This window comes from Syngnathoides biaculeatus, chromosome 8 (genome assembly GCF_019802595.1).
Source record: "Syngnathoides biaculeatus isolate LvHL_M chromosome 8, ASM1980259v1, whole genome shotgun sequence".
NCBI classification, from domain to species: domain Eukaryota; kingdom Metazoa; phylum Chordata; class Actinopteri; order Syngnathiformes; family Syngnathidae; genus Syngnathoides; species Syngnathoides biaculeatus.
Window position 1 is genome coordinate 11,016,083 of NC_084647.1, and position 25,185 is coordinate 11,041,267.

At 45.8% G+C, this 25,185-nt stretch overlaps 3 protein-coding genes across 3 annotated transcripts; 1 reads left to right on the plus strand and 2 right to left on the minus strand.

The window, feature by feature from the left end:
* Positions 1-40: 40 nt before the first annotated feature.
* Positions 41-8,950, minus strand: vtna (vitronectin a). Its single transcript, XM_061828564.1, has 9 exons — positions 8,828-8,950; positions 6,887-7,065; positions 5,867-5,986; positions 5,402-5,785; positions 3,953-4,092; positions 3,688-3,844; positions 3,469-3,621; positions 2,771-3,313; positions 41-2,020 (listed from the first exon to the last, which is right to left on the minus strand). Exons 2-9 carry the CDS (start codon positions 6,942-6,944, stop codon positions 1,899-1,901), a joined length of 1,677 nt encoding a protein of 558 aa, XP_061684548.1. The 5' UTR covers positions 6,945-7,065; positions 8,828-8,950; the 3' UTR covers positions 41-1,898.
* On the plus strand, positions 8,865-18,577 carry sarm1 (sterile alpha and TIR motif containing 1). Its single transcript, XM_061828558.1, has 8 exons — positions 8,865-9,283; positions 12,487-13,105; positions 16,063-16,275; positions 16,356-16,447; positions 16,580-16,906; positions 17,089-17,278; positions 17,447-17,568; positions 18,437-18,577. The coding sequence occupies exons 1-8, from the start codon at positions 8,865-8,867 to the stop codon at positions 18,537-18,539; spliced, it is 2,085 nt and encodes a 694-aa protein (XP_061684542.1). The 3' UTR covers positions 18,540-18,577.
* Positions 18,578-21,145: 2,568 nt separating this feature from the next.
* Positions 21,146-24,779, minus strand: slc46a1 (solute carrier family 46 member 1). Its single transcript, XM_061828565.1, has 6 exons — positions 24,468-24,779; positions 22,508-22,899; positions 21,952-22,424; positions 21,651-21,734; positions 21,361-21,517; positions 21,146-21,286 (listed from the first exon to the last, which is right to left on the minus strand). Exons 1-6 carry the CDS (start codon positions 24,777-24,779, stop codon positions 21,235-21,237), a joined length of 1,470 nt encoding a protein of 489 aa, XP_061684549.1. The 3' UTR covers positions 21,146-21,234.
* Between the last annotated feature and the right edge of the window lie 406 nt (positions 24,780-25,185).

Sequence of the window (25,185 nt, forward strand, 5' to 3'; positions counted from 1 at the left end):
GCTTTTGGAGTACATGTCAAGTACAATACTCACAACTTACACTCTATATACATAATATCTCCAAAATAAACTACCATAACATACACCACATCAGGTGTAACATTTGTAATATTGTTTCTGACAATTGTTTTTGTCAGACGTATGTATTTGTGTAGAATTTTTGTAATGACATTTACAGTTTTGGTCATTGTATTGTGGTGCTTACGTGAAGGGAGAAAGAGATTGAAATACATGAGTTGCAAATGATTTTTTTTTTTAATTTTTAATTTTAGTTTTGAATTCATTCTAAGTAAACAATGTTAAGATTGTAAAAATAGTTGAAGGGTTGAGGCCTTCAATAAAGCAACCCTCAATTTATTCATGCAGTTATTGATGCATAATTCAGACAGGTGGAATTCCGTCTTTTTTAATTGCATTGATTAAAAAAATATATATTTTCCGTTTTTCTGGAATATTCCGACCATAACCCGTGCCAGAATCCACACTCAAATTCCGGTCCGACTTTTGCAAACGAGGTGGACGTTTAGATACACGTCTGTTGATTGGTCGAATGTGTTCCTCCTGACCAATGAAAACGGTTGTTGTATATGAGGCGGTTCATGGGGCCATTTTCAAGTCAACACGATGGCGGCGCTCGAGAGGAAAGACGCGCCTCGAGTGAAAGAAATTGATAGATAATGTCAAAAATAGGTTCTGATGTGATTAGATGGAACGAGAACTCGGCGATACCGTTGGAAAGAAGGAAGTTGCCACTCTGTTAAGCGACTTCGTTCGCAAAATCGATCGTCCTGGTAAAGCATTGCGCACATGCGGTCAGGATAATATTGACTATGGATCAAGAGGTTTCAAGGCATTGGAAGTTCACGCAAAACGACAAAAATGCGTCAAATGACTGGAAGCAACGAAAACGAACTTTTCCATAGTTGGTACATTCTGATGTCAACCCAAGGCCAACAACCAACGTCGCTTGCAGACGGTGAGAGTTCAGAAGCAATTACTTGTAAAATGTCTGTATTATTTACTTGATGTTCATAATTCTTGTCAAATTCATGCGTTTCAATCATTGACCAAAACGAGAAATGAAAAATGAAAACGTTTTTGAATGGATAAGATTATACACGCGATGAAAAGCACGCTTGCATGCCATGAGGCAAATCTGAATTCAATTTAGTAGTTAGTTGAATTTGAATGTGAATTTATAATTTTTGGGGGGTAAAGGTATGCACCTAAATAATACACATGTACATTTTGAAAACAGAATAGCATTTATTTATAGATGGACTATATATATTTCATTCATGATACGATTTATAAAACTTGCACGTTAACATTGGTGCTTGTAGCCCACAGACCCCCCGGCTATTTTTTTTTTTTTTTTTTTTTCCAGTGGGTCAAATCACACGTCTGAAGATTAAATCTACACCATTGCAGATTTGATACTTTGTCTTTTTTTTTTTGGGCCGATGAACCATATTTGTCATGTCCATTCGGAGTTACATTTACATCTCACTAGTAGGAAAGAGAAACAAATGAGTTTCCCCACAGCAAAGAAACAAACACGACAATTACACGATACAGCACTATGAAAAATGATAGATGAGAGTTACAAAGGTAAAATAAAGATGTGTTATGTGTACAATTAAACTGTAAAATCGTCATCCTGTGACCACTGCTTACACTCACCACTCAGGTCCACTCCACAGGTTTAAAATGTTGCCTTTGTATTGCATTACCACCTAATCGCAGTTAACGAAGTGGGTCAGCAAGAATTTGGACTTTGGATCATCTGCAATATTTGCTCAAGCTGACGAGCTAGCTATTTACGAGTTACGCTGATCCCATCTCGCTCATATCTTTTGCCAATTTCTACCCAAAAAATTACAAAATAAACATTCAAGTTACTTCTTCTCAGCCCCTGATGTGTCCGAGCAGCCGAGCCAGTACTTGGCAATGGATCTGGGATAGGGAGGTACGGCCGGGTCCACTCTCTTGGTGCTGAGGTCCACTCTGTAGTATTTATCTGCACGTGAGAGGATTAGAAAAGGACACATTTAATTACTTCGTAACCTACTGTGACTGTGGTGGTAATTAACAGTGAATCTCGGTTACTAAAATTAAAATATTAACTGCGGCAAAGTTGTTGACGGAACACGGAAATACTCGAGAAGTCAAAGTGACGACAACTTTGTCATGTCGAGTAGACCATGACACTGCATCCAATCTTTGTGAATCTCATTGAAATAAATTAAAATTATATTAACATATTTAAAATGGGACTCTAGAGTATTTTACTTTATAAATAAAAGGAAAATAAAATTGTCAGACTCAAAACAAAATGTTTTTTGCATCATGATTGTATATGGGCATGGTGCTGCTCCTTCTGCTGTGTGACTTTTTGCCACTAAGCTGCAGTAATGAGTTGTTTTAAAAAGCGCATAAACACATTTATGTAATTATTATGTTCTGTCTGCTTTGTTACACTGTTTGTTCAAATGAGTTTTCTACCTCCAAAATAATGCTAGCTTCTCCAGCTCTTTAATGGTGTTTCCCATTATGTGCTAGCCTTAAGCTAGCTGAGTCGTGGGAGGTTATGTAATTTGGTTAAATGGACAATATGTATTTTTTTTTTTTTTTAAGTTTCACGATAAACTTGAGCTGGGAGTGGAAATGCAAAAAAAAAAAAAAATCAGTTGAGCAATCCCAGATAACTCCAAAAACTCAAAAGCGGGGACAGTTGTGAGTCGATGTACCACTGTATACACAACAATACCTCCTCTGAAGAAGTAGATACTCTGTACAGGCATACTCCTCCAGTAGGCCCCGTCATTTCTGTCTCTGGAGTCGTAGTTTCCTCGATTGTTCCGCCTGTAGCCGTCTCTGCGCCTGTCCTGGTCCCAGTCCTGATCCCACCGTCTGCTCCAGTCTCGTCCCGTCCCGTCCCGGTCCCAGTCCCGATCCCAACGTCTGCTCCAGTCTCGTCCCATCCTCTCCTCCATCTCCATCCTCTTCTCAGCCAGCCTCAGGCCCAGGTCCATCCCCCTCTCTGCAAACTGCTGCCCCATGCCCATGCCCCTCTCGGCTATGGCTTCCCAGAAGGGCGAGCGGTTCTGCCTCCTCCGACTCCACTGCCGACCGTACTGTTGTCCGTACTGCTGCCCGTATTGCTGGTGCTGCTGGTACCGGCCCCATGTTTGGTCCGGCCGGTTGCGGCGCGGAGGGACGTAGATTCGGCCAGCCATGACAGCGTCCACCGGTGACTTGAGACCCTCCCAGTCTTTGTCAATGAAGTGGTGATGACTATGGTGCTGGGGCACTAAAGAACAGAGAAGACACGAGAATCCAATGAAATATAAAATCAACACTTAATTAAAAACATTTAGCCATACAAGTGCCTTTGAGCAAGTCACCGACCCCACTAATTTGCAGCGCCACCGTGGCTGGGAATCACATCATTGGAATACAACTCACCCTCTGAGAAGAGATCGCTGAAAAATCTGTCATAGCTGCTGGAGTACATATTCGTGTAGCGTCTGAACAGCGTGGATGGAGACCTCTCAGATATGGTGACACACTCCTCGTGGGATGGCTGGTGCAAAAACTCGTACACGTAGTACCGTTCGGCTAGCCAAAAGAAGCAAAAGATCGAGTCAGTCACTGTGCCACGAAAGTCTTAGAGTCCTGCGTCACCTTTGAAGAAATACACCTTCTCCCTGCTGTTGTAGCTGTGAGCAGGGAGGGCGAAGGCAGCGTCCACGTGATCTGGAATATTATTAAAGCCCACGCTGATATCCCGAGGGTAGTCTTCATCCAGCACCCCGTTGTCAAACCTCCAGTACTTGCTCCCCTGTTTGGATTTGTTTCAGCGTGAATGCTCTTCGGTTCCAGATTTCGCATTTTGACAAATTCTCCTCACGCCACCATTTTGTAAAGGCTTTGAGCCAGCACCGGCTACCTGAAACATGTAAGTCTTCCCGTGGCAGTTGACTCTCGTGAAAGCGGCATCGATGGGCCCCCTGATGCCCCACACGTCCTTGATTAGCTTCGGGTAGCCGGGAAGTACAGTCTTCTGGTCCAGCTCAAAAAAATACTCGCCTGCAAACAAAGACGGGAACAAGACTGATTCTCATCATGCCCTACTTCATCAATATGATCAAGAACTGATTCCATTTCGTAAGTAACCGACTGTATTGCCCCATATTTTCTTTGTTTCCCTCCTATGTCTTTTCGAGACACATCCACACTGTTATTTACATTTCCTGCTGAGATCACAAATAAGATTTTGAAAAGAAAATGCTTGATGAAACGTGGAGACTCCACTCGCTCACTTTGCGGCTGATAATGAAAAAAATAACGGTTCATGGCCAGAGTGTGTGGGCTTTGCACTTTTAGGCAATCGGGGAATTGTTTCTTCAAGGATTGTTAGCTTTGAACTGGTGACTCCTGTGGGAAGTGACAAGATGAGTGTACATTTTTCAGTTAGATAGATCTATAAATGTTTGAATGTGAAAAGAGAGGCTTGAGGGTCACCAGGGATCCGCTCTGAGCCCCTTCCTGTTTGCGGTAGTAATGGATAGAAAGACGGATGAGGTTAGACTGGAATGGATGTTCGCAGATGATATTGTGATCTGCAGTGAAAGCAGGGAGCCGGCGGAGGAACAATTAGAAAGATGGAGGAATGAAGATTAGCTGAAGTAAAACAGAATATATGTGTGTGAATGAAAGAGGCAGAGGAGGAAGAGTGAAGCTCCAGGGAGAACAGATGGTGAGGGTTGACGACTTCAAATACTTGGGGTCAACAATACAGAGCAATGATGGGTGTGGTAGGGAAGTGAAGAAACTGGTCCAAGCGAGGTGGAACAGCTGGCGGAAGGTGTCTGTCTGGTGTTCTATGTGACAGAAGAGTCTCCGCGAGGATGAAGGGCAAAGTTTATAAAACAGTGGTGAGGCCGGCCATGATGTACAGATCAGAGATGGTGGCGCTGAAGAGCCAACAGGAACAAGGACTGGAGGTGGCAGAAATGAAGATACTGAAGTTCTCGCTTGGTGTGAACAGGTTGGATAGGATTAGAAATGAGCTCATTAGAGGGACAGCCAAAGTTGGATGTTTTGGAGACGAGGTTAGAGAGAGCAGACTTTGATGGTTTGGACATGTCCACAGGCGAGAGGGGAAGTATATTGGTAGAAGGGTGCTGAGGATGGAGCTGCCGGGCAAAAGAGCGAAAGGAAAACCAAAGAAAAGGTTGATGGATGTTGTGAGGAGGTCATGAAGACTGTAGGGGTTAGCGAGGAAGATGCACGAGATAGACTTAGATGGAAAAAGATGTCACGCTGAGGCGACCCCTAACGGGACAAGCCGAAAGGAAAAGAAGAAGAAGGCTTGAGGGTTATGAGTGCGACTCACCCCGGAAGGCAAAGATGGAGCCGTTCTTCAACTGCATGAAGGAGTCAAAGGGCCTTCCGCTGCACACCTCGGCGTCAGGGTCAGGGGTTGCAGTAGTTGCAGGCGTGGTCGCAGCCGTCGTCGGAGGTGTGGTCGTCTGAGCCAACGTAACACTGGCTGTGCTGCTATTGGGGGGCTTCGTTGACGGTGCCGCGGTGACTCTCGGAAATCCCGCCGGAGGTTTATTCATTTGGAATGTGGCTTCTGGTCGCCGTTGCGGTCTGTGGGCAAAGTCGGAAACGGGCAGCAGAGTGGGACGGGTGGAGGGCGGCACACGTGCGAATGCCGTGGTGCTTTCAAGATAATCATCATCATCTTCCGCGAAATCGAATGTGTCCCCGCGAGCTGGGAGGGGAGAGAGTAAAAGCATGTTGTGTTAATTATTCAATATTTTGCTTCAGTGACGCCGCAGGAGGGGCTTCCTACTCATCATGCCACAAGTGGCCTCAAAGTCGACGCAGCAGCTCTTGTAGTACTTGCACATGGTGTCGCACTGGCACTTCTTCTCGGAGTCGAAACCGTTCTCGCAGCGACCCATGCATGACTCTTTGAAGAAGCAGCAAAGTTAGCATTGTGGACAGAAACTGAACATCTACCCAGTCAAGTATTAAATCCTAGTATGAAGAGTACTTTACAAGAGTCAGTCAGCCAGTATTATGGGCTGGTTTCTCCCATTCGTCATCTCTCGAGAGATATTCCATCTCATTCCTGTCTTAGCTACTTAAAGGTCGTGTGTCATCCCTATAGATATTGAAATGAAAAATACATATAACGTTATTCACTTCAATGTATAGATGAAAAAATAAATCTGAGCGCAGAGTGCGTCATCCCTGCGCAAAGTTGCCGAAGTCTCATTCGACATCCAAGTGGTCGCCATATTGGCTGCATCTCCTGCCCGTGACATCACCCCGGGACATTCGCCATTGAAAACACACTGTGACCCCCTTCAGACACGGAAAATCTTTTTCGAAGAAGAGAACATCTCACAACCGAGTGAATTTACCCGGGCAAGATTACCCTATTGTTTCGAGTCATATTTAGATGATATGCGGATCACTTCTCACTAACAACAGACTCCCAGACCGTACGTATGAGCCAGCCCGGCCGAGGCCTTGCCCTTTGTCCGCGAGGCACGGCTTCGGCAGCGACTAGTCCGCCCACTTACTATGAGACACGGAAGACCGGGCCAAAATTACCCAACCGCATATATATCTATCATATCGTATACCCTATATGTAGATGATATGCGGATCATGGCCAAACCACCTCCACTTGCCCTTTAAGGACATCGGCAGACTTGTCGTCACTAGTTTATCTCTGTCCGCGTGTTTAGGATCACCGTCCGTTGCTTCCACGCAAAAGCCACTTACACCAGCCAACCGCGGGGCGGCACGAAACAGTCCCCTGCGTCTTAAATCGTCAACGTAAACCTCGGTTCGTACTCACCGTCCGCGGCAAAGCTCTGAGCGACGAGCCCAAGGACCAGCACGACCCGCAGCCTCATGTTTCCTCTGCGAGCGGCAGAATGAGACGGAGACGACGGACCGTATGTTCCCAATCATTGGAAGCACGTGTCAGTCACCCCACTTCCGGTGTTTGCTTTTGCCAAATTTGCAGCATTCTTTCTGCTTAGGCAAATAAACGCAGGGAGGGGAAATCAATAAAAAAAGCAACGTGTTGATCGATCCTACTTAGACTCGACAGCTCTGAAGTCTGTTTTTCCACTTTATTAGCAACATGTTATGTTGGGTTTTACTCACTTCTCAAGAGTTCTTGAGAATTATATCTGCATGCCATTTTGGAATAATTATGAGGGGGAAGATGAAGATATGTGAGGAAAGTATTTGTGTCCCGAAAAATACTTTGTCCACCAACACCACGGTCATTTCATTTTAACGGATTAACTAGCGATAAGTGATGCCTCGCAGTCTGTGCTTTTAAAAGTGAAAATATGGTTTCAACATACAAAAGAAGATGAGACGATTCCGTTAGACTTAGTGCAGTGGAAACCATCAGAACCACGGAGTTCTATAGCCGTTGTCCTCATGAGGATTGCAGCTGACCTGGAGCCCGACCCGGATGACTGGGCGAGAGGCGGGGACATGGAAACTCCACAAAGGTCAGACCGGATTTGATCCCCGGGTCCTCAGAAAGGTGAGGCGGATGTGCCCCTATTTACATCCATCCATCCATTTTCTTAGCTGCTTATCCTCACAAGGGTCGCAGGGAGCGCTGGAGCTCATCCCAGCTGTCAACGGGCTGGAGGCAGGGTACACCCTCAACTGGTCGCCAGCCAATCACAGGGCACAGAGAGACAAACAGCCGCACTCACAATCACACCTAGGGGCAATTTAGCGTGTCCAAATAATGTTGCATGTTTTTGGGGATGTGGGAGGAAACCGGAGTGCAGGGAAGAGGAGAACATGCAAACTCCACACAGGCGGGTCTAGAATTGAACCTGGGACCTCAAAACTGTGAGGCAGACGCTTTCCAGCTGATCCACCGTGCCTCCCCAATATTTACATATGTAAATAAAATAATCAATTTTATATTATGACATAATACAAATGTATTATTTTCTTACTTAATTTAAATGCAAAAATGTATTTATAAATTATAAGTGATCAATTGTTTGATTATCGTTAAAATTATTTAGCACCCCTGCGACCCTTGTGAGAAAAAGCGGCTCTGAAAATGGATGGATGTTCTTCGTTTATACAATTTATTTACAATAAACTTTTGAATACCAACTTTTACTCTCTTAATGTTTTTCTAATCTTTTTTTGATGCTATTAATTCTTTTGTACTTGTATTTGAGGAAGGGAGGCCGGCAGCGTGAAACAAGAACTCGACTCGCTTCTTTTAAGAGACGCTACGTGCCGGTTGTTTCCGCGTACGGCGGGCGGTGCAACATCTCGGTGCACGCAGTGCTGCTCGCGGACAAGCTGACCGATGCAAATGCGGTGACAGGTCAATTTCTGCAACTTATTTTGATTTATTATTATTATTTTTTCCTCCTGATATGAATTTGATTCTTTTTTTTTTTTTTTTTTTTTACGATGAGAAATAAAGCGCGGCTCGGTGGTGAGAAAGTGTGAGAACGACACTTGACAACAGGAACAGACAATAGAGGACCTGCTTCGTTTTTTTTTTTTATTTCGTACTTCATTTGCATACGATGTTGTGACGAACGTGATCATGTTGTGATTATTTTTGATTTGAGTCGTGTAGGATTTTTGGGAGGTATCGATGGAGAGCAATTCGGAGGTCACTTGGGATTAATATTAGAGGCCTTGTTTATTTGCTGCAAGTGGACGGAAACACGCGTCGGCCAATCTGATGCGTTTGTAAACAAAAGCGAAGGCCGCCGTCGCTCTTTTGCCTCACCTTGTTCCTGCGGAAGCTCTTCGGACGTTTGCGCGTCATGTTCAGCTCAGACCGCCTCACGGTGCCCGAATACGTCAGCCGGCTCCAGCGAGGGAGGAGCGGCTCCGGGGGGGCCGAGCCGCAGCCGAGGACGCCGTCCCCGGGGATCCACGCCGACGTGCAGGCGGCTCTGGACGGCTCTCTCCCCGCGCTGCGCTCCGCCATCCGGCGGCTCGCACGCGCCAAGGAGACGTCCGATTCCGACGAGACGCGCGGGGCTATCGCGGAGATCTTCCAGCTGGTGGAGGAGGCCTGGGTGCTGCCCGCCGTGGGCCGTCAGGTGGCCGAGGTGATCTGCAACAGGATCCGGCTGGATGGAGGCCTCGAGCTCCTGCTGCAGCTCCAGCAGACGCCCGCTGTGGAGATCACCTACGAGTCTGCTAAACTGCTGGAGCAGATACTGGTCTCGGACAACAGGTATGGACCACTGTGCCGATAGAACAAACGGTATTCACAGGTATGCTGAATCATAAGTGTGCTCCTAGAATAGAAAGACATCATTTGGGCGGCACGCTGGTAAACCGTTGGCCTCAACGCTCCCCGCAACCCTCGTGAGGATAAGCGGCAAAGGAAAATCGATGGACGGACATACCTGTATAAACCACCCCAAACAAAATCCTTATAGAGAGCAAAAAAAAAAAAAAAAAATCCTTATAACATACCGAAGCAAATTATATGTCAAAATAACGGGAGGGAAAAAAAAGGCAAAATTTTTCAATGATTTTTATGGTAGACCTCCGTAATGATAATATCTGTAATTAATGTCTAATTACCAAAGTCTATTTAGTGGCATTACTGTGCTCTGAATTATATTCATGTGTAACTTTCTTCACCAACTCTTCGGCTCAAAATTACAGCATCCATCCAAATTTTCAGAAGTCGTATGATTTGTGATATTCGGCCGTATACGTAAGATTCACCACAAAATCCGTATGAACTACGGCGAAACCGTACGAGTTGACACGTTGGGATGGATGAAATTGCCCCGAGGTGTGACTTGTGAGTCCGGCTGTTTGTCTCCATGTTCCCTGCGATTGGCTGGCGACCAGTTCAGGGTGTAACCCCGCCTCCTGCCCGTTGACAGCCAGGATAGGCTCCAGCACTCCCCGCGACCCTTGTGAGGATGAGCGGCAAAAGAAAACGGATGAATCTATCCATCTTGATACAATAGATTGAGGGAGAAAAGCCTGTCCAATGCAACGTAAGATTGTCGAGATGATGTTTAAGCCTTATTGCCGTACAGAAATAGACACAGGTGCCCTTTTTGCGACATACACCAAAAATATGCATTAAAATAATAATGAAATCACTAAGATGCATCAGGATTCAAACCAGGGCCAATGTTGTGGTAATAATGACCTTTTTATAGACATTTCCATCTTCTTTTATCAGCAGCTAGTTTCACTTGAGCCCCACCCTGGTACATTGCCGCAAATATACAAGCGACACTCTTCTTTTCTTCTATGGCTACCATGGGGGTAGTATGCATTCTTCCGCCATGATAAAAAATAATCAAATTTTTTGCTGGTTGTATCATAAAAGTGGCTGGAGGCCAGCTTGGAGACGAAAACCCGCACAGAGACGTGCAACTCCAGAAATACTTCCTGTCCCTCTGCATCCCGGAAATGAGAAACAGTCCACCATTTATGATTATTATTATCTTTTTCAAAGGATAATGTTCAATAATAGAATTAACCAGTTGTTTTGTTTTTTTCCATCTTCATGTTTTTGACTTGGACTGTGGATTTTCATATCAATCAAACACAGTGTGGTCATATAGTCAAAAGCATAAAAAAAAAAAACAACTTTATAATAATACGTATATGTAAAACGGGTCAGGTAAAATACAGGAAGTGGAAGCTACGACAGTTAGTTGTAAAGGGGAAATACATAAGTTGAACACTTCACAGCGATGACTCACAAGCTGGGTGCAGAATGACATCATTCTACAGTTAATACAAGACTCAAATCCATCCATTTTCTTTGTCGCTTATCCTCACAAGGGTGTGCTGGAGCCTATGCCAGTTCTAAACGGGCAGGAGGCGGGGTACACCCAGAACTGGTCGCCAGCCAATCGCAGGGTACATCGAGATTAACGTCCGCTCTCAGAATCACACCTACGGGCAATTTAGAGTATCCAATTAATGGTGCATGTTTTTGGGATGTGGGAGGAAACCGGAGTACCCGGAGGAAACCCACGCAGGCGCAGGGGGAACATGCAAACTCCACACAGGCGGTGCTGGGATTGAACCCGGGACCTGAGAACTGTGAGGCCAACGCTTTACCAGCTGACCCACCGTGCCGCCAAGACTCAAACAAATCAATTTTTTTTAAAAATCCAGAAAAACAGTCTAGTTCTACTGTACGCCTGCCTAAGCAAATCTGCTTTTTAAAAACTGTCCCGACCTCAAAAGGAAGTGCATTCCTCAAATTTGGGGGAAACGGACTGCAAGGCTCGATCACCTTTTAGTTTTTACTCTCGTGTGGGGGATTTTCAGTCCGAGGCAGTCAGCCGACCACAGCGACAGCGCAATCGAATGACACCAGACCCACCGAGTGGCCATTACACATACAGTACTTTTCATAAATTGCTCATGTAAAAGCTCTTTTAGTGTGTACCGTCTTAAAGTGCCACTGTCACGAAATGGATGATCTTTAGTATGTTATTCATGAAAAAAAGGCAGTTTTTTTCACCACAAAACATGATTTTGGTGTACATGGCTTTTTGTAAGTCCCGCCATGAAAATCCTCTCGAGGGAATCGTTTTGGAGAAGAAGCAGGAAGTGACGTTAAAACCACCAGTGCACTCAGGCGATCTTGTATGTTTCTACTAGTTTTACCTGCGGGAAAGTACCTCGTTGTTCCTTCGTGTTAGCCAAAATTCCGGCTCGTCGCATTGCTGGATGTTGCTCGAACACTCGGGAGGATGGATTTACACTTCATAAGTTTCCAAGTGACCCGGTTCGGCGTGAAAAATTGATTGCACGGGTGCAAAGGACGAGAGCTTCGTGGGTTCCAAATGACGGACGGGTAGATGTGGATAGAGCTACTAAAAAAAAAAATAGTTGGGGGGGGAGGACGTAATCCTTTCAGAAAGTGACAAAAGATCCACATCCGTAAGTCAGAAGTGCTAAATGTGTCGATGTGCCCTTCGGGGCCGTGTCCACCGAGTCTGTTGTTAGTTAGAAGTAATCCGCATATCATCTAAATATGGCTCGAAACGATGGGGTAATTTTGCGAGATGTTTTGTGAGATGTCTGTTCTTTGAAAAGACCTTCCGTGTCTGAAGGGGCGTGTTCGTCACCCGTAGGTGTAGGTGGCACATCATGTTTTCAATGACAAATGTCCTGGGGTGATGTCACGGGCAGGAGATGCAGCCAATATGGCGACAACTTGGATGTTGAATGACATTTCCGCAACTTTGCGCACGAATGACTCGCTCTCCGCTCATATTGATTTTTTTTTCGTATAGACATTGAAGTGAATAATGTGATACGTATTTTTCATTGCAATATCTATTTTAGAATGTTTATAGGGATGACACTTGGGGTTTAATTCTGCATTCTTGTGCAGTAAAGTGATGAAATATTAATGCAGCATTTCGGGCCCTCCCTTGACAGAGATTACGTAGCTCGTCTGGGGCTGGGGGTGATCCTCAACCTGACTCGGCAACAGGAAGATGCCCAGCTGGCTCGCAGCGTGTCGGGGATCCTGGAGCACATGTTCAAACACACCGAGGAGACGTCGGTGCACCTGATCACCAACGGCGCTCTGGATGCTCTGCTGTACTGGTGCAGGGGCACCGACCCCACCGTGCTGCGTCACTGCGCCGTGGCCTTGGCCAACTGCGCCATGTACGGGGGCCACCGCTGCCAGAGGTGGATGATCGAGAAGCAGGCCGCCGAGTGGCTCTTTCCTCTGGCCTTCTCCAAGGAGGATGAACTCATCCGCTTCCACGCGTGCCTGGCCGTCACCGTCTTGGCAGCCAACCGAGAAATCGAGAAGGAGGTGGTGAAATCCGGCACGCTGGACCTGGTGGAGCCGTTCATCGCGTCTCTGGATCCGGACGATTTTGCGCGGAGTTTGTCGGACAGCGCCGACTGCATGCAGGGGAAGACGGCCTCCGACCTCCAGCACCTCCTGCCGCTGCTGGATGGGACGAGAGTGGAGGGCAAGTGCATCGCCGCCTTCTACCTTTGCGTCGAGACCAGCATCAAGTCCCGTCAACGCAACACCAAGGTATACTCAGTCTCTTTTAGAGGAAATATCATCCATCTTGTTTTCGGTTTTCTGTAGGTGCTTTGACTTCCTCCCAGATTCTAACACGCATGAGTCTAAATTTTCTGCATGTACAGTGTAAATGGTTTTGTCTGCACGTGTCTTGCGATTTACTGGCGATCAGTCCAGGGTGTATCCCCTAATTGAAGTCAGTTGAGATGAGCTCTAGACCTCCCAAAACCCTCATAAGAAAAGCCCTTTTGGAGTAGAAACTGTTCCCGTCCATCCACCAAGTGTGAAATTAACCAGCCAAGTAAATCCCGAGTTTTCTATTTCTTAAAATGAGTCCGTGAGCAAACTGTTCTGCACTTTCACTTCACTGTTACAAAACAGTCGGACTAGTTAACAGAATAACTGTTTTTCAGCTTGGTACATGAACAGCTTCTTCTTCTTTTCCTTTCGGCTTGTCCCTATTAGGGGTCGCCACAGCGTGTCATCTTTTTCCATCTAAGCCTATCTTGTGCACCTTCCTCTTCACATCCATCAACCTTTTTTTTGGTCTTCCTCTCGCTCTCTTCCCTTGTAGCTCCATCCGTACCGTCTTCCTACCAATTTACTCACTCTCTCGCTTCTGAACCTGTCCAAACCATCCAACTTTGGCTGTCCCTCTAATGAGCTCATTTCTAATCCTATCCAACTTGCTCACTCCGAGCGAGAACCTCAACATCTTGATTTCTGCCACCTCCAGTTCTGCTTCTTGTCGTCTCTTCGGTCCCACAGTCTCTCATCCGTAGATCATGGCCGGCCTCACCACCGTTTTATAAACTTTGCCCTTCATCCTAGCAGAGACTCTTCTGTCACATAACACACCAGACACCTTCCGCCACCTGTTCCAACCTCCTTGGACCCGTTTCTTCACTTCCTTACCACACTCACCTAATTGAAAACCCGATTAGCCTTGACTTCTGATTCATAAACTAGTTCATCAATTTCATGTGTAAATAAGAAGAGGCGGTGAGAATTTTTTCTGGTTTCACCTTGATAACTGCCCTCTGAGGGGAAAACGTAAGAACAATGCGGGCCACGACAAAAATGACACCATGTGGCTTCTCTATAATCCTTATTGTAATTGTTGATGAATAATCCTAGCCGAGATTCTTCTGTCACATAGAACACCAGACACCTTCCGCCAACTGTTCCACCCCGCTTCGACCAGTTCTTTCACTTCCTTACCACACTCATTATTGCTCTGTATTGTTGACCCCAAGTATTTGAAGTCATCCACCCTCGCCATCTCTTCTCCCTGGAGCTTCACTCTTCCCCCACCGCCCCTCTCATTCATGCTCATATATTCTGTTTTACTTCGGCTAATCTTCATTCCTCTCCTTTCCAGTGCATCCCTCCATCTTTCTAATTGTTCCTCCACCTGCTCCCCGCTTACACTGCAGATCACAATATCATCTGCGAACATCATGGTCCAAGGGGATTCCAGTCTCACCTCATCTGACATTCTATCCATTGCTACCGCAAACAGGAAGGGGCTCAGAGCGAGGTGTATTTGTTTAACGGTACGTGAGTGTAATTTGGTACTTGGTGAGAAAATGGATTCAACATGTGATGTCTATGGCTCCTAGGTTCGTGTGTGTGTTTGTGGGGGGGGTATAGTTAAATTAAACAGAGGTGGATTTATGGAAGGTAATTGAATGTTGTTTGATGCCGGATTAGAGTTGTAATAACGTTAACGTGTAATACATGGCACTTAATTGATTGCTCTGTGAAAAAATGTGGGTGGGTGCGGGTAGGAGGGGAGGCTGGTCCTGCATTACATCCACAGGGTGAACTGTTGTATCTGTGAGGGGAAAATGCTGAGAGAACAGAGCAGAGCGTGGGGAAGAACATAAATCATCCGTTAAAATAGTTCAAGCATTTTTCCCTGTGGTGACAGAACTTCCTACATTACACTTGTGTGTATGTGGCGTAGGGATACAACCAACACAAAGAACCACGGCTCCCGTGACACAATCACCTCACTATCTTACTTGAAGACGCAAATTGTGCTGGTCACACTAATCTGTCGGTCAAACAACATTCAACAAAGCTCTCTCTATTCTTTGCATAGCAAGGGCGTCACACCTGTCGGGGATTTGGATTATTCTGTATGATAGCCAACATCTTCATTTCTGCTTCCTGTTGTTTCTTCGGTGCCACCGTCTCTAATCCGTACATCATGGATTATCACACCAGTTTTATAGACTTTGCCCTTCATCCTAGCAGAGACTCTTCTGTCACATAGAACACCAGACACCTTCCGCCAACTGTTCCACCCCGCTTGGACCCGTTTCTTCACTTCCTTACCATATTCACCAATGCTCTGTATTGTTGACTCCGAGTATTTGAAGTCGTCCACCCTCGCCATCTCTTCTCCCTGGTGGTTTACTCTTCCCCCCTCATTCATGAACATATCCTCAGTTTTACTTCGGCTAATTTTCATTCCTCCCCTTTCCAGTGCGTGCCTCCATCTTTCCAATTGTTCCTCCGCCTGATCCCTGCTTTCACTGCTGATCACAGTATCATCTGCGAACATCATGGTCCAAGGGGAATCCAGTCTAACCTCATCTGTCAGCCTATCCATTACTACCGCAAACAGGAAGGGGCTCAGAGCGGATCCCTGATGCAGTCCCACCTCCACCTGAAATTCTTCTGACACAACTACGGCACATCTCACCACTGTTCTGCTGCCATCATACATGTCCTGTACTATTCCAACATATATCCCCGCCACACCGGACTTGCCCATCCAGTAGCACAGTTCCTCTCTTGGTACTCTGTTTCTTAACTGAATTCTTTAATTTCCCATTTGATGGGTGGGGAGGCATTCCAGAGACGCAGGCATCTGTACACAAGCCACAAAAAAGTCAATCCCCCCAACCCCAGAAAATGGGAATATCCTTTCAAAGATTTCCTAACCTTATCTCCAGATTTTCCAAGAGATTGGAGCGGTGCAGAGCCTGAAAAGAATCGTCATGTACTCCAGCAATGGCACGGCCTGCTCCCTGGCCAAGCGGACGCTGAGAATGATGGGAGAGGAAGTGCCCAAACGCATTCTGTCCAGCGTGCCCAACTGGAAGGCGTGCGAGGTGCAGACCTGGCTGCAGCAGGTCGGCTTTAGCGCCTTCTGCGACCGCTTCCAGGTCAGTTACGACTTCCAGTTCGTCGGATCGTGAAACCCCTCGCACGTCTCTAATCTATTTGTGTCTGTCCGTTGAAAAAGGAGCTCCAGGTGGACGGAGATCTTCTACTGAACATCACAGAGCAGGACCTGAGCACAGATCTGGGCATGACTGCTGGCCTCTGCCGTAAGAGGCAAGTGACGTCAGCAAAATTCATTCAAAGATGGTCTAGCCACGGAGTTGACTCCTCCAAATGTATCGGGTTTTTTCCTGGTTGCCACATTGTACCACATTTGTGGTGAGATGGCTATTTTCTTTCTTTCAGGTTCCTAAGAGACCTACGCGTGCTAAAAACGTATGCCAACTACGCCACGTGCGACCCGCACAATATGGCTGACTGGCTGACGGAGGCGGACCCTCGTTTCCGCCAGTACACGTACGGCCTCGTCCAGTCTGGAGTGGACCGCAATAACGTTCAACACCTGACGGATCAGCAGCTCCTGCACGACTGCCACATACTCAACGGGGTCCACCGGGCCAAGATCCTGGGGGCCAGTCGGAAGCCGCTGAGACCCTGCAACACGGATTCCCAGCCTTCAGGACCGGACGTGTTCATCAGCTACCGCCGGACCACTGGATCACAACTGGCGAGGTCAGAAAACTATATGAAGGATTATCATTTCAGTTTGCCTATCGTGTATGTGCTCTTTGATTGGCTGGCAACCAGTCCAAGGTGTACCCCCTCGTCCCTCCACTTCAGCTACCCTGCAACCCTAATGAGGACAAGCATTTTCTAACTTCACTTCATTCTTCATCCCTTCCTGGCACCAAAAGCCTCCTCAAGGTGCACCTGCAGGTTCGAGGATTCAGCGTCTTCATCGACGTGGAGAAGCTAGAGGCCGGAAAATTCGAGGACAAACTGATCCAGAGCGTCCAGCGGGCTCGGAACTTCATCTTGGTCCTGTCTACCAACGCCCTGGACAAGTGCATGGGGGACACGGCGATGAAAGATTGGGTTCATAAGGTCGGATCAGTTTTCTTGGCCCTGGTTTTGGCGTGAGGGATCCATTTGGACATACTGATTTCCACATGTTCAGAGTTTAATTGATTCTACAGTCTATTTTGGTGATTTTATATACTGTATGTACAAAACCAATCCTGCATTGTTTTATCAATAAATGTGACCTTCCAGGAAATAGTCACAGCCTTGGCTGGCAAGAAGAACATTGTCCCAGTCACGGATAACTTCGCATGGCCCGATCCGATGTCTATGCCAGAGGATATGAGATCGATTCTCAAATTCAACGGCATCAAGTAGGTGGTTATTATATTCCAAACTATCTTCTGAGAGAAAACATATGTAACCTCTATTGTTGTTTCCTCACACATCCATTACAAGTGTACCGTAATTTCCGTGCCTATAAGCCACGACTTTTTTCCACACGCTTTCGACCCTGCGGCTTATGCGGTCATACGGCTAATTTGTGCATTTTTTTCTAACGGCCGCAAGGGGGCACTTGAGCGGAAAAGGTAAGAGCGACGCCGGTGGAATATATGTGCCGAGGAAGTGACTTTTACCGGCATCTTTTTTTTTTTTTTTTTTTTTAACCGGCCCTGATACCGCTGCACTAGCCTTTTGCTGCTGTGTGACTGCCGTGTCTTAGTGATTTTTACCAGTATGCTTTTTTTTTTTCAACTGGCCCTGTTAGCCCTGGGCTAGCGTTAGCGTGTTGCTGCTGTGTTACTGCCGCGTCTCAGTGATTTACGTATGTTTTTTTTTTTTTTTTTTTTTTTAAAACGGCCCTGTTAGTGCCAACCTATTGTGTTGGTACTGTGTAGCTGCAGCGGTATTGTTTATTTTTTACCAGCCCAGTTCGTGCTACCGTGTTGTTGCTATGTTAAGCTAAGCTAAGATATCAAAACTTTGAAAATTCTTTTTGTGTACCGTCTTTCTTTGTAAATATCTCGTGTTTCCACGTGAGTTTCACTGTGGGCACTTGCGGCTTTTACACAGGTGCGGCTTATGTATGTACCAAATGGTATTTCCTTTACAAATTTACTGGGTGAGGCTTATAATCAGGTGCGCTCTGTAGGACTCATACGGTACTCATATTTTACCAGCACCCACCTTTTTATTTTTAACTTGCTGTAAATTGTTTTTTTCTTTTTTTTTTTTACACAGGTGGTCGCATGAATATCAGGAGGCGTCAATCGAGAAGATCCTCCGTTTTCTCAAGGGAAACGAAGACCTCCTGGATAGCTCCAAGGAGCAGAAGAAGAAATGAACACATCTAGGCGAGAATAACTCTTAACTGATTCCAAAATCCAGTGGCCAGAAGCCTTCTCCTGCTCAGCGCACGTTAAAAGCTTATAGGAATTATAGATTGCAAAACAACAACATGAACTATTTAAGGATTGTGCATCAAAACTGTGACCACTTATTCTTTTTGTGTTATCAGGTACCGTGTATGCCTTTTTTTGTTGGTCTCAGGAACAGTAAAGAGATTAACAAGTCATTCTGTCAGTACGGTTGGTATACTCGTAGCATCAGATTGTCATTTTGTTGACATTATATTCAATTACAATTCTTTACACGAGAACATGCAATAGAATATAATCCAGGAAAATACGTGGACATTTTATGCGATCGTTTTTTTCCACGGCTTTGTGAAAAAAGTATTGACCGGCCAGGCAAGATGCTTTTTTGTCCCCTCATCTTCTGACTTAAAGGAAGGAACTATCGTATACAGCACTATCCAGACAGAACCCAAAGATAAAGTACTTGCCTATAAACGCTTTTGCCACCCACCGTCACCATCTACAATGAAAAGACGGTGGATTTAATTTGTCAGATGCCACATTTTATTTTTCAATTAAACCGCTACAGCCTGACAAACACATTCTGTTGAGCATTATTGTGCTTTTTAAATTCTTAACAAATGATGCAGACTGTACTCTACAAAACTCAATCCAAGAAAAAAACATGCATCTCTGATTTGTGTTTTTTTTTTTCATTAATACCCATCCATCCATTATCTGAGCTGCTTATCCTCACAAAGGTAATCGAACAGGAGGCAGGGTACACCCTGAACTGGTTGCCAGCCAATAGCAGGGCACATTGAAACAAACAAGTATCATATATACATAAGATTACACGAGTGGGGAAAAAAAACACAATTTGAGCAATATATGGTTTTAAATGCACAGCAAGAATCGTGTTACTAATATAACCAGGAACAATTTTTTTTATTTTTTTTTACAGTAATGTGACAAGATCGAACATAAATATTCCAAATGTAAACTTCATACGTGATCATTGTAAACATAACAATTTGGCATTCAAATTGTACAATGAAGGCAGAACGGTGGATCAGTTGGAAAGCGTTGGCTTCACAGTTCTGAGGTCCCGTGTTAAAATCCCAGCCCCGCCTGTGTGGAGTTTGCGTTCTCTCCCCGTGCCTACGTGGGTTTCCTCCCAGATCCCAAAAACATGCAACATTAATAGGACACTCTAAATTGCCCCTTGGTGTGATTGTGACTGCCGCTGTTTGTCTCGATGTGCCCTGCGATTGGCTGGTGACCAGTTCAGGGTGCCCGTTGATAGCTAGGATGGGCTCCTGCACTCCCCGCGACCCTTGTGAGGATAAGCGACTAAGAAAATGGATGGGTGGATGATACAATGAATTGGATGCATCATAAAAACAGTTCTCGCTTCAAAGTTCATCAGAAAACACCCCAATCCAAACAAGCCGATACGCCGATTAACCTCTACTCTCCCCTTTTATTTCATTTTATAGCAGATCCCGGGCCACGGGGGAGGTGCCCCCCCCAACGGCCCAATGTTGCGTGTGGCCATGTGCTCGGGGACTATCCGGTGTTGGGAGCATCTGTTTTGCTTCCAGTCATAATTCAGTAATCCCTAACCGCTTTACACGCTTCCCATTCTTCTGCTCTCAATTATTTATTCCCTCGTACGCACTCAGGCTCAACTGTCGGTACCCTTCTGTTAAAGAATGAATGAAGAATGAAAAGAAGTGACAACCGCTCTGCTCACTGAAATAACTTCCAACCGATGAAACCAACCAATAACTAAAAAATTGAAAAGAAAAAGCACATAGGCTCCAGCGCTCCCCGCGACCCTCGTGAGGATAAGCGGTAAAGAAAATGGATGGCTGGATTAATTCAAGATGTTTCTGCATCAAAATATAATTCATTATTAAGTGATGTCCTTATGAAAGACAGATGTTCTTACATTGGTAATATGAGATCATATGATATTTAGGTTTGCAGATTTGTACAAATGTCCATTGACGATCCAAATGTTAATTTAAGCAAGATATGTTTTTGGTGTTTGAGAGAAGGTGACAGGTGTGCAGAGGTGATTGTATAACATTCAGAAAAATGTACATATTTTGCTCAAATCAGCATATTTCATATATTCATTATTGTCAGCTGAAGAGTTTCAGATACTTGGACGGATTTACAACGGCATTACATTAATGCATGAATGCATCAGACATACATTTTTAAAAAAATAAACAGATTAAAATTGTATAATTTAGACGCAGCATTTGTTCACTTTAGGCAAAATTGTGGACGGATAAAAATCTACATTTTTTTTAGATATTGCATTTGTTGGCTGTGGACGAGTACTGACAAATAGAAAAAAAATTACACTGAATTAAGAATAACTTGATTGCACCTTGATCACCGATTCACATGCGTCAAAAGCAAATGTGTTTTCCCATCGTTATCGTTTTGCATAAGCAGAACAGTTTTTGGGCAACTCAATCACTAGACGGTTGGTTCCTCCTCTTTCACGTAAGATGGTTTGGTTCTAAAGGAGGCCATTTTTGTGTTCTTCCCTTTGCTGAGCAGTGATCTCAAGTCCCGACTTGAGATTTCCCCTCCCCCCCCGACAAAAACCCGCATGATTAACCTCACGGGTTTGGCATTTCATGGTGGTCTTGACACCGCAAGTCAGGATGAGGTGGAGTCGCTAAGGTCTTTCTTCTCGAAACACTGCAGGCTCCTGGGGATACATCCATACATGCGTTTTGTATACACAAGTCATCTAGGTTTGACTGCGATAAAGTGGAGACTCACCCGATTATCCCGGCTGGGATGAGGAGGATGATGGCAGCCAAGAGGAAGATGAAGCCCTTCATGAAGTGTAGCGTGGCCGGATAGATCGAGTTGAAGAGGCCGCTGCCCACCAGGAAACACAAGCTCTCCACACAGGCCACGGATGAAAACAGGGCACCTGACGGACGGCAAAAACTTCAGCACGCCCGCTGACGTGCGCCTTCAATGAGGCAGCATGGCGACGTTCGCTCGCTCGCGATGCAAAGACGGGAGCAAAAATAAGAGTCGGCAAAACGATTGGTCTGGCTGACCTTGTTCCGACGGGCTGACCAACTTGGACAGCTTGGACCTGAGAACGGGTGTAGCAACCACGAAGAACAACAACAAACCGTAACCTGGAAACGGACAAATTAAAGAGACATTAGTTTAGAAAAACGTGAATATGAATGTGACTCCTTCTTCATCTATATGTGCCTTGCGTTTGATTGACAACAGGTCCAGGGTGTACCCTACCCGTCGCCCAGACAGATGAGCTAGACTCCTGTTGACCTGCGATGAAGCGCTATAGAAAATGTATGCAGTTTTTTTCCATATGTTTATGATCTGTATCACCTGTGAACATAAGTAGCGTGCTGTTCGCCACGGAGAACACCAGCAGCCCGGTGATGTTGGAGGCCAGACTAATGACGGCCACCCACGAGTCCTCCAACCAGCACAGCATAACTTTCAGCCCCAGCAGGCTGCTCAGGTAGCCCAAGTGCAAAACTGCCGATCCGTATCCGATGAGCGTCGGCCCCCAGCACAGAGGCGGGCTCAGCTCGTACAGAACGTAAAGTTCGCGGCTCCCGATGTGCACGGACACCACCAGGAAAAAGCAAAGCATGTAGAGCCACAGTTTGTATCTCGGGAAGTTCCCGCTGCCGTCGCTGCCGCCAGTGGAAAAAATGTGCCACACGGCTTTGTGGTGGCGAACGGTGAGAAGCTTGGCGTTAGGATCTTTCACCACAGACTCTGGGACGAACAGGAACACGTACAGAGCCGACGCTAGGCTGGTAGACAGGACCAACCAGAACGGGCTGATGTAGCTACAAATAAATGGAACAAAAAAGATGACAGGTTTGATTATTTACTGAAAATCATTTCAAGCCAAAGGGTAAGAATCGCTTACCCTTGCATCCGTCTCCAGTGCCCTCCGATGATGCTGGCAAACATCCCCGAGAGGCCAATACAAGCCTCAAGGACCGCCACCCTGAAAGTGCGGGCTCTTTTGTCGCTGGTGTCGGCTACATACGCAAAGCAGGCAGCGAGGATGGCGTTGAAATCCCCGGAAAGCCCGCTGAGCAGTCTCCCCACCAGGAAATATACCACGGGCAGCTTGAGGTACATCACCAACAGGTAGACCGCCACTTGCAAGGCCAGACCCAAGTTGGGGATGATGAGGACCGGCCTGCGACCCGCAAAGTCGCTCCACGAGCCCAGGAGCGGAACCACGAGCAAGCCCACGGAAAAGCCCGCAAGACTGAGGTAGAGGTTCCAGTGTGCTGTCAAGGTTTCAACCTCCTAGCGAAGAAACAGATAGTGGAAGAAATGTGTTGGTGACAAAATCAAGAACAATAACACAAGTTGACTCTTTCCTGTCAGAAAATTGTCAACACATCTGTAGCACTGAACAGAATGAAAAATGGAAAGACAGTTGGTCCAGATGACATACCAGTGGAGGTATGGAAGCAATTTGGAGAGGTGGCTGTGAAGTTTTTGACCAACTTATTCAATTGAATACTAGCGGGACAGAAGATGCCAGAAGAATGGAGGAAAAGTGTACTCGTCCCCATTTTTAAGAACGAAGGGGATGTTCAGAACTGTGGAAAACGACAGAGGAATAAAGTTGATGAGCCATACAATGAAGTTATGGGAAAGAGTAGTGGAGGCTAGACGGTATGTATGTATGGTTTCATGCCTAGAAAGAGTCCCACAGATGCATTATTTGTCTTGAAGATGCTCGTGGAAAAGTACAGAGATATATCGTGTCTTTCTCAACCTAGAGAAAGCCTATGACAAAGTACCAAGAGAGGAACTGTGGTCCTGCATGCGCAAGTCCGGTGTGGTGGAGAAATATGTTAGAATAGGACAGGACATGTATAAGGGCAGCAGAACAGCGGTGGAGTGCGCCGTAGGTGTGTCAGAAGAATTGAAGGTGGAGGTGGGACTGCATCAGGGATTTGCTCTGACCTCCTTGCTGTTTGCGGTAGTGGTGTCTGGTGTTCTATGTGACAGAAGGTTAGAGAGAGCAGACTTGGTGCTGAGGATGGAGCTGTTCGGCAAAAGAGCGAGAGGAAGACCAAAGAAAAGGTTGATGGATGTTGTGAGGGAGGACAAGAGGACAGCGGGGGTTAGAGAGGAAGATGCACGAGATAGGCTTGGATGGAAAAAGATGACACGCTGTGGCGACCCCTATTCGGGACAAGCCGAAAGGAAAAGAAGAAGGAAGAAGTCGGAGTACTTGGAGAAAACAACGTAATTCAATTCAAACTTTCAGACTGTAAAGCAGACAAGCTTATTATTATTTTTCACTCTGCTTATTCTGTAACTGTTAACTTGAACACAAGCACATTTTAGGAATGGCAACCGGTAGATACACAGATTTATTGTACCCCGTGCCAGAGCATGTAATTATTCTGCTTATCACCATATGTCACAATCATAAAAAGATGAACAAATATATATTTATCAGCTATTATAATCTATTTGAGCCAATGACAGCATGTAACATTTTTTCCCCTTCTTTACATAACGAGTACTATGGAACTTAGTGTAAGAGTGCATGTCTTTTAAATTGATATTCAAACAAAATCGTTTTGTTATACTTTTTTAAGACTTTGACTGGCCCATTATTCCCCACAGGTACAGTATTTGTACTTATTCTAATGTACAGTGTTGGGTTATTTTTGGCACCTCGGTAGCGTTGCTGTGACGTAATAATAAATCAGTTCCGCAACATGGCGTCCTTTGTTGTGGATAATTGGCTTCACCTGCCCCAGAGGGGCGGCTTCCTTATTTCAACCCAAAATAAAGCAGAAAAAGAGGATTTTATTTTTGTTCTAAACCCAATCTAAAGTCTACAAATGTACCTTCTGAAGAGCGTCGTGCTCCACGGAGCCGTTCCCGCACTGCGACCTCTTGGAGACATTGTAGCCCAGGTCCTCGCTCATTCGGTCCCAAATGTACTGCGTGGTCAGCGGCGCCTGGAGGACGACGGCGAACACGGACAGGAACATGACGGGCTCCACGGACACCGGCAGCGGGCACGCGAACGGCGGCCCCGCGGCCCGAGAGGCCGGCGCCCCGGTGTCCTCCTCTTCGTGGCCCGGCGACAACTTCCCGTCGTCGGCTTGCGGTCCGCCGTCGCCGGGAAGGATGGCGGCCGTGTCCGGTTCGTACATGTTGACTCGTATTCAGTAAACTCGTCTTCTTATCTTACCGTGATATGCACGCCGCACGCTTAACTCATTATTTAAACGTTCTCTGTTGTCGCTCTGTGTCTTTCCCGGCTATTCCAAAAAGTTCATGGCAAGAGTTTGCAACAGCTCAGCAGAAATGAGGAAAGGAAACTTTGATGGGAGCTTCGAGTGTGGATTTTGCGACATCATTTGGAGAAAGTTGTGAATTACACCGACTACTGACTCGGGTACATTTGTAAGTACAGTACAGTACAGTACTGTACTGTACAGTACTTGCACTTTAATCCAGTGTTTCCCAGCCTTTGTTAAGGTGAGGCCCATCGATTAGCATAATTGCATTTTTTTCAAGATAACATTTTCCGTGGAAGAAAAAAAAATAACAAATTCA

What these genes read in the sequence shown, in the direction of transcription:
- vtna (XM_061828564.1), bottom strand. Translation starts at nt 6,944, where the DNA reads ATGAGGCTGCGGGTCGTGCTGGTCCTTGGGCTCGTCGCTCAGAGCTTT. An exon ending in GGCCACTTGTGGCATGATGA is followed by an intron (nt 5,786 to 5,866) that starts GTAGGAAGCCCC and finishes CTCCCCTCCCAG; the next exon opens with CTCGCGGGGACACATTCGAT. An exon ending in TATCTACTTCTTCAGAGGAG is followed by an intron (nt 2,021 to 2,770) that starts GTATTGTTGTGT and finishes TCTCACGTGCAG; the next exon opens with ATAAATACTACAGAGTGGAC.
- sarm1 (XM_061828558.1), top strand. Translation starts at nt 8,865, where the DNA reads ATGTTCAGCTCAGACCGCCTCACGGTGCCCGAATACGTCAGCCGGCTC. An exon ending in CCTTCTGCGACCGCTTCCAG is followed by an intron (nt 16,276 to 16,355) that starts GTCAGTTACGAC and finishes CCGTTGAAAAAG; the next exon opens with GAGCTCCAGGTGGACGGAGA. An exon ending in TGAAAGATTGGGTTCATAAG is followed by an intron (nt 17,279 to 17,446) that starts GTCGGATCAGTT and finishes GTGACCTTCCAG; the next exon opens with GAAATAGTCACAGCCTTGGC.
- slc46a1 (XM_061828565.1), bottom strand. Translation starts at nt 24,779, where the DNA reads ATGTACGAACCGGACACGGCCGCCATCCTTCCCGGCGACGGCGGACCG. An exon ending in CACTGGAGACGGATGCAAGG is followed by an intron (nt 22,425 to 22,507) that starts GTAAGCGATTCT and finishes ATTTATTTGTAG; the next exon opens with CTACATCAGCCCGTTCTGGT. An exon ending in CACGCTACTTATGTTCACAG is followed by an intron (nt 21,735 to 21,951) that starts GTGATACAGATC and finishes GTCCGTTTCCAG; the next exon opens with GTTACGGTTTGTTGTTGTTC.